We start from the raw sequence: 11,699 nt of genomic DNA, 5'->3' as shown, positions 1-11,699 counted from the left end.
ACAGATTTAAGGGAATCAGTTTGACAGGTTCACTTTAATGGCCCCCTACATGTGAATACAGCAAGAGATCTCTCACAGCTTGATGGGACTTGTAGTTCCTAACTGACCAGGAAGTCAGTGGTGCCTGGAACCGTCTCTGCTCTCAGTCTGTTCCTGACTTGCTCAGGTTTTATAACAAGCTGAATATTACTGCATACGTCTATTTTCCAGATCTGTGCTGTGTATGGCGATGCCTTGAGCTGCCTCATTAGACATAACAAGCCTGGTTTATAGACTGTGTCTGTTTATATTCATTTCATTTATTAGCCGCGAAAAGGCTGCCGAGTAACACAGCTCATACATTAAAGGGCAACTCCGCCCCCGGGTAGGTTTTTAGGAACGAATGTGCTCCGGACACAACGTAAATCTCTCCAGGTTTGTGCTGTTCTCCTACCATCTGCAAACAATTTTCATTGTCAGTTGGGATTTCTGTGTTCAATCCTCATGTAGAAGAGGAAATACTGGAAGTAGACTTAAAGGGCTGGTCCACCCAAATCTGATATTCCATGGTTGGTGGATCCTGGAGAGATATAACAACTTGGAGACTCTACTAGGGAGATCTGCACTGAGATTTTGGGTCGAGACTTAAGCCCAGCAATGGCTCCTACTATCATAGACCGTGTACCTGTACTCAGTGGTAGTGTCACGTACCTTGGTATGAGCCTGAAGTGACGAGCAAGGCCTCCCTTTGCAGCTCTCATCTGAGCCCCATTGGAGATGAGACAACGGTTGTACAGACTGAGAGGGTCACAAGTGCCTGTGGCTGATGTGGATTTTGACACACCGGAGAAGATGGTGCTGACGACTGGGTGCCAGAGGTAGCTGGTGGCTGCAAGCAGATCAAGCATTACTGGTGTGAGCAGCAGAAGCGAAGTCGGGAACAGGCAAGGTCGGTAACGTGCAGTCAACGAGGTACAAAATCAGGAGGCAAAGTGATGTCAGAAGCAGGCCGGGTCATACACTCGAGAGCAGAGTGGCACCAAATCAGGAGCCGGAAGAATGTTAGGAAGACAAGCCGAGGTCACAAGGCAGGCAGCAAGCAGCAGAGTCGGGAATCAGGCAGGGTCAAACAGATATCAGGAATGGAATCAAGACATGCAGAGTACAGCTGAAGATCTCTCAGCAGTGTGCAGAAGACATCCTTAAATAGCCCACCTGGCGCCAGTAACAGGCGTGCACACGCACGTAATTTTTGCGCATTTCTATGTGCAATACTGGAACCATAGCACAGAATACACGCATGCATGTGCGCAGTGGCCCATACTGTGATCTGGACAGAAGCTGTGCTATGATCACCGGCTGAAGTACACTGACAAGCCAGCAGGTACTGTCAAATATATTGCCGTAGTTCTTGGTGCTGACCTTGAACTGGATTGCATTGTCAACATCCTTCAGTATGGAAACCGAGTAGAAGTACTTCTGTATACACAGATACCTCTGCAAACTGAGGACAAAAACCTTAAAGGGGTGTTCCATATTCGATTTTCTGCCAGCTTTCCTGCAGCTTTTACTAGCGGTGTCTGTCTTTCTGCGTGCTTTTCATCATAATAAAGCATCAACTAGAAACAGATTATACAGGTCCTCTTTGCTGAGTGATAGGGTAAGTGTTAGTAATTTTTGTTTCATTGAGTTCTCCACCTGCTGTCTACTGCTCAGCCAGTCTTGTGATCTCTACACTGAATAGCTGCCAGGCGGACGCCACCTCTCAATTCTGCTTTCTACATTGCGTGCCGACTCACCAGGCTATGAAAGAGCACCATCAGCGCATGTTGTACCTGTGTTTTCTTCCTTCTATATGCTACCGCAAAACCTACCGCTTAAGCCCCCAACACCTGAAACATGCTAACCTGACAGCACTGCAGAATGCAACAGGCAATGGCTGACTTATGGTGCATGGCTTCCCACTGTGTGCTCTGCAGGCGATTGTAGTTGGATAATATAAAAACAGACACTTTTCAGTATACTGGCAGCATTTTAATGGTAGCTCATAATGGCAGATATAAAAAAATATTTATTGCAGTTGTGTATTCTTCTGAAAAGCATAAAGAGTGCTGCTTTCATGTGGTTGGTGGGCATTCATCAAGGCAATACTGCCGCCTCCTGAATGTCTTTTTATCTTTCCGATCCCAAGGGTGAAATGACATTGCAACATTGCATCGCAACCGCAAGCAGCTGGCACATGGTTGCCGCGCAGTCTCAGTGACAGCAATGGTCGCATTTGGCAACCTGCTGGTTGAAGACCTCTGGCTCACCAGTGGGGGTGCTGGACCTCTGCAGAGACTCACCAATGGGGGTCCTGGACCTCTGCAGAGACCACTACTTCCACTCAGAGAGGAAGGGTCCTTTGCGGAAGCTTTCTGGCAGGGAACAGGCTTTGTCTGCCTTCTAAAGGGAATCAATGTTAAGATGTTGTACACCTTATGTATTGGTGCACCTGGATTTTATTTAGCTGGTTTCAAATGTTAATTGGACTTTAGTGAGTGATTTTAATGAATGGGATTTCTTTAAGGTGCCAATATCCTATTAACCAGTTGACATCCGCGCTGTTAAACCCCCTTCCCATCCAGGCCATTTTTCAGTATTCAGCGCTGCGGTACTTTGACTGACATTTATTCCGTCATGCAGCGCTGTACTGAAATGAATTGTATACCCTTTTTTGGGGACAGATAGAGCTTTCTTTTGGTGGTATTTATTCACCACTGGGGGTTTTAATTTTTTTACTATATTAAGGAAAAATTACCAAAATTTTTTTTACAAAATTGCCGTCCGTCCGTTTTTTTACTAAGGGCGGACGGCAAGAGGTTAACACTGACATATTAATATTCATAACTCTTTATTGTATCTCAGTATGATGAACGTTGATTCTAAGATCAGTGTAAAAAACATGTTTAGGTATAATACAACCACAATTTCCCATTAACACACTCTACACGCATGCCCCTGGTGGTCATTAATTACATGTTAGTTTACAGACGCACAAGTTCACAGTTTAGTTTAGCCTTCCTGAGTCCATGACGATTCCATCAATTTCAATGATGTAACTAAGATAGCCAATTTTCTTTTCACCGCATTTCGCAATCAGCTTCATCAGAGGCAAGCTATAGCATCAGATGAATAACAATATTCAATATTCAGGACGGCATTAGAAGACAAGGTGCCCGTGCACCAATGTGCAGGACAAGGGTCATCTCCAGCCGGTTGCTTTCCAGATGGCCAATTTAAAAAACAGTGCTGAGATGAGAGGTTGCTGGATGGGCTTTAGGTGCCCATTCACACCTGATCACGACATCATGGAGGACCTCCCAAATCGCAATGCATGTTTCCTTGATTATTTTGCTTGCAGTTGATTTGCCAATCCTAAACGAATAATGAATCGTGGCTAATGACTGGCCAGTCGCTAATAACCTAAAAAATGAAAGATAAAAGCAAGAATTTAATTAGTTCATGTTTACATTTTGTTTCCACAGTTGATATTCTGAAAAAAAAAGTGGAGGAGTATTAAGGACGCGTTTACACGCCAACGCAGGAAGGAGCGGGAATACCGTAGTGGCGCGGCTGCCAGTGCCCCGTACCGGTACATACACGCGGATCAGCTATCCTTCCTCATCCCGTGCATTGAAATGCAGAGGCAAGTCCCGTACATTGCAATTAGCATGGCATTAATGTAGTCTCATGTAACATGCATAGTTTCATTGGACGCTTGCGGAAAAACAGGAATTCTTCTTCATTGGATACCTCTGTTGTCGCTCCAAAACGCGCGTGCGACGCGTGTTTCTAATGTACAAAAACGCACATGAAAACGCGCCAAACTCCGGGAAGAAAACGCGCGTGTGACGTGCTTATGCAATACGCACAGGTGTGAACCAGGCCTAGATGTTACCCTGCAACTTGACCCTGAACCCACATCTAGTTTGCTTCACCGTTGTTCATTCGGCCTGCCCTTGGACTTCTCTCTGCTCTGATTCCTTATTTTTGACCTCAGCTAGTTCCTGACCATGGCTTGTTATTTTATCTGCTGATCTTTCGGTGTGACCTAGGCCTGCCTCCTACCTGTCTTCTCAGCACTAACCACCGTTTGTCTGACCATGCTTCCAGTCTGCTGTGTTCTAGTGTCCTGCTCAGCTGTTTCCATGATCTCGACACCCAGCACCAATCTCTCTCTGTGCCCTCTCACTCCATGTGCTCTTGTCTGGACCAGAGGGAAGTCCTCTTCTCATCTTGGCCTCCACCAGGTACATGATACATTGCATAACACAACTTACCTCTAAAATCACAGGTGCATATAATATATATATAAGAGGCAAGTGGATGAGTCTATGATATAGGTATACAAATTTATGAACTATTATGGATACTAAGCTGTAACACTCAGATTATATCTATCATCACGGTTATGTTTTAGATATTGGAGCTTCCCTGGACCCTTTGTGCATCTGTGGCTCCGCCGTATGTTACTTTCTGGGGGTGATGAGAGTTGCTCCTGTCCCCCTGGTGTTAGGTCTCTCCATGATATTTGACCCCTAGGTAAGTGGCTGTACAATTCAATCATACTAAGAATCAATGTATATAGCTGAATGGAAACATTGAAAACTGGAATATGATTTTATTAATTAATTAAGAAATCACATATAAACATGTTGATGAACAATGTATCATGTATTTACAATTAGATTTATACCTATCCCCCTGAAGAAGGCTACGAGCGTAACGCGTAGGGGACTAACAAAGCAATACAACACTGCATACGAAAATCAAGGAATTATGAATATGCATAGTGGAATATGAATTATGAATTATATGTAAAATATTTATGAAATGTGAAAAGTAGTAATAATTTTAGGGTTATAAGAATCATGTATATATATGAGCATTGTTTTTAATCTTCATAATTATGTAATAAACCTTTTCTATGAACATCAACAAATTTGTACGAATTATAATTATATGAGTCCCCTCAAAAAAAACCCTGCACAACCTAGGTTGTAAATGTATAGATAATTGACTAGTTTGGGGTGAGGCCTCTATTCACCTGGGGGGAGTACTTTGGGAAGTGCCTGTTTTGGAGGGATGATTGTTGCCGCATGGAGCGAGTATCAGCAAAACAGCAGAATTTGTTAAATGTTCAAGAGCAGCTGTTGTTAAAGTGTTTAAATACTGAATTGTCAGCCGAAAATCTGGGTCTGAACGTGCGAATTGTGGCCGTCAGCGACTAGTCAATGTTAGGGCAGAACGGGGGAGGGGCAAAACTGCTACAAGACAACAGAAGGGCAACAGTGCCGTGTCAGATTCCTCGCATCACCTTTCAACATCTCGTGGAGTCACGAGGCGGTTCAACAAAGTCATCCTGTGGAGTCATCTCGTGGCCCAACGATGTACTGATGGGGTGGTCATAATAATCTGGCCCACTCATGTATATATAGTGGTTGCTGTATATCCCAAATGCTTCCCCAGCAAACACTTTGGTTGGGACTTTAATAAACACATCATTGGAGCAAAAGATTGCCATTTCTGACTGGAGCCCCACTTTAAATAATGGTGCTAAATATAAATTATTATATTACCTAAATTTGTACAGATTTTCACTTCATAGAATTTCAAAGTGAGCCTTATACATATGGCTGCACCATCACTATTAACAAGGTTCTCCCAAGAGATTAATTAGCTGCATAGAGGAAGCCCATAGGACACCTTCACCTAGTCTATCATCCCCCACCTGTACTTATGACTTGTTTGACCAACACAAATGAGCCTCTTACATGAGGAATTTTTGAGCTTGGAAAAAACATCCGTAACGTAATTAGGATAATTTATATTTCCTAACTACAGGGCATTCCAGGTCTGCCAAGCTTCCCAGGTAAAGGACAAATATTATTTGCAATCATTTAGAGGCAAAACTCGCAAATAACAGGTGGTCTCCATTTTTCTGCTCTCTCCAGGTGGACCTGTTATTACCTCAACTCTGTTGTGGAAATTTTATTATACGGAATTAGGTGGACATTTTTATTCTAGGATGTGTGTGTTTTATAGGTTGTCATCTGTCTCCCTGTGTCGGATGTAACCGAGGAACGCTCTAGCAGAGCGTACTTGGGTTGAATCAGGACCAGCGGTAAGACCGTCAGTGTGAAAACCTTCTCATGGGCTTGGAGACGTGTTCGCGGTGTGTGGAAGCGTTTGCCGGTTTGTGAGTACTAAGTGCAATGCGCTGGGCTCCTTGCCTTCAAACGTCTGTACACATTAGCGAAGCGGAGTCCGTATAACGAGATGTGTATTACAGGTATTCCTCACTTAACGACCGAGTTCCGTTCCTACGACCAGGTCGTTAAACGGATTGGTCATTAAGTGAGGAACTCTATACAGTACTGTACTGCATTAGTACAGTACTGTATAGCGTTGCAGATGTACAGTACCGAACAGTGTACTGTACATCGGGCAATGGAAATACTTACCGGGACCCGCAGTGAGTGAAGATCGGAGGACGTCACTTCCCCCGGCGACACGTCGCACAGACGCGCGAGGTCGGAGGTCGCTCGGAGGGCAGTCGTAAGTGCGAGTGGTCGCAAAACAGGTAAGTCGTTAAGCGAGGAGCATCTGTATACCTCTATTGCAGACTGCGCTATCCCCTTTGGATACATATCTGCTTTTATAAGACATCGATATATGCCTTGTCCGTATACTGGTACCGTATATAGATAACCGCATCAGCAATGTCTCTTCAGATAGTCTCAAACCTATACGAACAAGTAGAATGACTTTACTAGATCCTGGTCACTCTGAGCAGTATTGGGTAGGGTCCATGCTGACGATGATGGGGGATGGGCAACCACATGGCCGGTCGGGGACAATGGACATGACTCATCCTTCCTTGTTACAGGGATAAGGTGTGTGCATTTCCCTGCCCAGCCATCTTGATTTAGTCCCCTTTTTCCTTTTGATATTTACCTGTATTTCTGGGTTGACTGGCTAATGTTGTAAAGCCGTCTCCCACTGGGTGTCGTCCTTTTGCCTTAATAAAATGAAGGAGTTCGGGTCAGCTCGGCCCTTTTTTCTACTGACTCCAGCTTGAAGCAGCATCGTGTCTGACTCTCTCTGGTGCTAAAGAAGTACTTCATCCCTTATACAGAAAGCGCTGAATGCAGCGTGCTTTTAGCAGCAACCGGATTGTTTGTGCTGGGCGCATTTTAATACCGAGCGTGTTCCTTTTAGTGCACCGGAGATTCCTGCGCAAAGTCCAACCAAAATATCCATAATAACTCGTAGGAGATCATCAGAAGAAATGTCCTCCACCTTCTGCTCCATGTGCTCCTCCAGCTTGCTCTCCAGTTCCAACAGGATGCAGCTGGGATACACTACACCTTCTCCCTTCCAAACCAAAGAGAGGACATTTCAGAAGGAAAATACCAGCTAGGTAACAGGAAGACAGGACAGATGTGTGGTGACAGCTGACCTGAAGAATGGTCTGAGAACTATGGGACGTGTCTAGACATGGGATAGGCCAAGTACACAACCCAACATCAGCTGGTGTGGAGAAGCTTTGTGGAATATTTCACAGCAGAAATTAACTCTAAACCTCTATAAAGTAAAAGAAAGCTTAATGCAATGCTAGCCTTTGCGGTGGCCCTGTCATCTTGCCCATTTAGGGCAATTGACAGGGGCTGTGTAATGCCCACCCTAAACCAACTTATACTCCCCATTTCAGTGCCCCCTTTTTCGATGGCTGCCAGTGCAAAATAACTGGTGCTTTTAGGTATTGGGGAAGTATGTGACTTCCTTCCATGATGCAGTTTGCGGACCAAGTGGGCAACTGCTAGATCTGAACACTGGCACATGACCAAAGAGGTGACACCATTGTTCCCTGTAAGCCCCAATATCATATATTTTGTGGAAGCCACAACAGAGGAAGTGAAGAACAGGATAGCATTGTGAAGGGAAGTATAATTGGGTCGGGGGTGGGCAGAGTCTCTTTCAACTGAATGAGGCCCCAGTTGTATACCAACTGACAAAAGGCTACACTTCCTTATGTCATTCTGCATATTTTGTCTCTTGTTCTGCCAGAAAAAGGGTAGCAACCCTATTGGGGGTGCACTGGAGAGGTGACAATAAGGTGTTCTGGGGGGTGAGCTTTACACAGACCCTGATGTTTTGAATGGGTAAGATGACAGGGACTCTTTACCGTGGAACTCCTTCTAAAACTTTGTTGTTGATTTTTTTGAGGGGGTACTTTAGGGCCTCCATCAGGGTTTTATTCCTACAAATAATCTCTGTTTTGAGTAGAACATGTGAAGGGCAACAGGTCAGTGGGGTGATAATCTGCTTGCACAGTACAACTACTTGAAGGGAAATCTTGAGCAGTTCAGCTCTCACTTCTCACTCATTGTGAGTCAGATGGTCCCTCCAAAAGGCCCGTTCTTATCTTACTTTCACTCCATCCCAGCTACTTTCCATCACCAAGAGGGAAGTAAGCCTATGTAAGTTTCAATGTTGAGGGAGTGATGACCATTAGTTCACGATGAGTCGAGCATATCTGAGTTTGGTTTGCTTGTACATTGGCTAAACTCAGACAGAAATCCAGAAGAGCTGGGTCCGCCTGCACAGAATTTTATATATTGGTTGCTAGGATGCAGATGGGTGCACCACAACAACCAGTGAAGCTGTATGACTACCAGCTTCTTAGCAACCAATGATGCTCTGCAGTCCACACAGCGTCATTAGTTGCTAAGATGTGGGAGCCCTACAGTCATGGGTTGTTAAGGTGCACTTGCCTGCATCTTAGCAATCAATAATGCTGTGTGGCTTTGCCACCAGTCAACCAATGGCACAGCATTGGCTGCTAGAACACAGAGGGAGGTTCAGCAGGTGGGAGAACTGGCAAAATCGTTCACTCATTTGACGAACTGCAAACCACTTGAGTTCGGTTTGCACTCGAGCCCAAATATCATCCATACTGATAGCTAAACTGCATTTTAGAAATCCTGAAGAGTCCTGAAAAAATCACTAGTGCCACATGGCCCTAAGGGCAGCTTTATCATCACCGCACAGGATAATATCCCACTTTTTATCTCAGTATTCTGAACTATTATCTCAAAACTCTGACCTTTTATCTCACAATCCCGAACTATCACCCCAGATTTTCAAGTTAGAATATATTTTTATCTTAGATCATTTGTGCTTACACCACTCAGCTGCACACACACCTACCCCCAAAATGTTTGTAAAAACAGGGACATATGCATCAAGAAGCATGCTGCAGAATGGTCAAACTGAACATAAATGCTATTGCTTCTGCAAGTGGGGACAATTGTTGAGGGGAAGAGAGGGAAAAGGAGCAAGGCAGTAAATATGACTTGATTGCTGGCACCCGAATGTGCTAAATTTAATTTCCATGGTTACAGTAATCTCTGCACAGGCGTTCACAGAACTCAGATCCACCTGCTCCTGTAATTGTCCCTCTCCTAGAGGAAGACACTGCGTAGAGATACACTTCCAGCAGCATGGGGCATCCGAAGCAAAGTCCTCAGCTTTCCTGCACTGTGCGTTTTTGGTAATAAACTTGTATATCTGCTATTTTACTGCAGTACCGAAACTAATGCTGGCCACACACCTTGCTATTATCGTAGTTTTCTTGTCGTACGATTCTTAAAAAATTGTACGACCATCGGGCGACCGTGCTACAATGTTGCGGGTTTTTTTTCGTATGACCGTCGTACGACCCAACCGGTTAGTCTACGATCATGGTCTCACGACGGAAATGCTCTCATGTTCCCCAGCCAAAGGATGCGTTCATTGGACATCAATAGAGATAAAAGCTAAGGACTTAAGAGCAACCATCCCCCACACTTGTTTGTTGCAAGCAAATGATGGATCACGAGATGTCAGAAATGCCTATCATCATGGTTGGTGTTGCTGCCATACATACTTATCGTCAACGCAGGTTAATTCCAAGGCGCATTTGGGTGATGAATTGGCTGCGTATGTGTGACCGCTACTCCCATGTTGCTCTTCTCCAAGAATTGCGTGAGAACAATCCTGAGGACTTCAGAAGCTACCTCAGGATGTCTGATGATGCCTACAGCACCCTGTTGGCTCTGGTGTCCCCTCACCTTGTGAAGACAGATACAGTGCTGCGCAAAGCAATTCCCCCCTCCATTGCTACCCTTTGCTACCTTGCTACAGGACGCAGTTTTGGAGGACCTCAAGTTCACCACGGGAATTTCCCCACAGGCCATGAGTTTGATCATACCAGAAACCTGTGCGGCAATAATCAAAGTTCGACAAGACGAGTATATGAAGGTAAGTTTATTTGTCTTATTGAAATGTCAAACATATGTATCATTTACCTCCAGCAAAATAAATAAGACATGTCTTCAGTCAAAATATATATTAAATGTCTTGCTGTAAACATACTAATGTCATGAAGTTAAACCCAAAGATTGGTGTATGTATTTGGCCCTAAAGAAACCTGAGAGAGTCGGACTCCCTTGAGGGAACACTGCCCCAATAGTTTGTGTCCTGTGGCTGAACCAACTCTTGCTGGGCTAATTGGTTTGGACGGCGCACATAGTGTGGGCCCAAACGATGTACTGGGTTGTATTGCTGATGTATGGGGGGCTGTTGCATGCATTGTTGTGGTATTGCCTGATGAAGCATATGTGGTGCTGGTGCCTGTGTCTCAGTGCCGACATCCGATGGATGCCAAGCAGGATGTGTCACACCACCTGTATGTGTTCGTGAAAGGTAAATGTAGTTGTTTGGACCCAGTAGTCCATGCTGCCCATCATGCATGATTTGGAGCACAAGCGTCTGAGCGTGCTGATGTTGCTGCTGCTCCATGCTCTGCATTTTCAATGCTGCAACCTGAAAGAACAGAGCACTCTCATTAGGCTGTTTGTCTAGTGCGGCTGAAGCCTTATTTAAGAATTTATCAATTGCTATGTCTGTAGCTGCCCTCTTCCGTGCCCTTCGTGCAGGAGCAGCAGGAACAATACGCGATGGTCCTGGGTCAGCCTCTGAAGTTTCCTCCAAACCAATACTGTCCTGTATAAAAAATAATTAACATGTATTGTAGTGAAAACTTTAGTTACACAAACTTATTACAATAATGGTATTGTTTTTTTACAGTTCCCCACAGAGCCCTCTGATTGGACCAACATTGCCCAACAGTTCAAGGACATGTGGAACTTTCCAAATTGTGGTGGAGCCATTGATGGGAAACACGTGAGAATCACCCCACCGGCGAACTCTGGCTCCATGTTCTTCAACTATAAAGGATACTTCAGTATTATCCTACTGGCAGTTGTCAATGCCAGTTATGAATCCATCTATGTCGATGTCGGACGCAATGGGAGACATTCAGATGGAGGGGTGATGGAGCATACCGAATTCAACCAGCGGTTAAGGAATGGTACGTTGAATCTACCCTCCAAAGGAACGCTTTTGCCCTTGGCGATCATCTGCTGAAGCCCTTCCCAATGCGTGGCCTAACACCAGAGCAGCTTGTCTTTAACTATAGACCGTCACATGCCCGACGGGTGGTGGAAACGCATTCGGGATAATGGCGAATAGATTTTGCATATTCAACACACCCATCAATGTGTCCTTAAGAAAACTGGATATTATAGTGTACTGTTGTTGCACTCTGCACAATTTTCTTCCTCCTACATGCC

General features: G+C 44.7%; 1 protein-coding gene across 1 annotated transcript; it reads left to right on the top strand.

Moving 5' to 3' along the window:
- Positions 1–9,905: 9,905 nt before the first annotated feature.
- LOC108790241 lies at positions 9,906–11,493 on the top strand. Its single transcript, XM_018560459.1, has 3 exons — positions 9,906–10,124; positions 10,210–10,326; positions 11,155–11,493. Exons 1-3 carry the CDS (start codon positions 9,906–9,908, stop codon positions 11,491–11,493), a joined length of 675 nt encoding a protein of 224 aa, XP_018415961.1.
- The last annotated feature ends 206 nt before the right edge of the window (positions 11,494–11,699 follow it).

Source organism: Nanorana parkeri, unplaced genomic scaffold (genome assembly GCF_000935625.1).
Source record: "Nanorana parkeri isolate BGI_ZX_2015 unplaced genomic scaffold, ASM93562v1 scaffold456, whole genome shotgun sequence".
In the NCBI taxonomy this organism is placed as follows: domain Eukaryota; kingdom Metazoa; phylum Chordata; class Amphibia; order Anura; family Dicroglossidae; genus Nanorana; species Nanorana parkeri.
This window is presented reverse-complemented; position numbering and strand designations above follow the sequence as displayed.

Excerpts from the sequence above, each read along its gene's own strand:
- LOC108790241 (XM_018560459.1), top strand. The coding sequence starts at position 9,906 with ATGTCAGAAATGCCTATCATCATGGTTGGTGTTGCTGCCATACATACT. Across the intron at positions 10,125-10,209 it reads ACAGCACCCTGTTGGCTCTG|GACGCAGTTTTGGAGGACCT; the intron begins GTGTCCCCTCAC and ends ACCTTGCTACAG. Across the intron at positions 10,327-11,154 it reads GACAAGACGAGTATATGAAG|TTCCCCACAGAGCCCTCTGA; the intron begins GTAAGTTTATTT and ends GTTTTTTTACAG.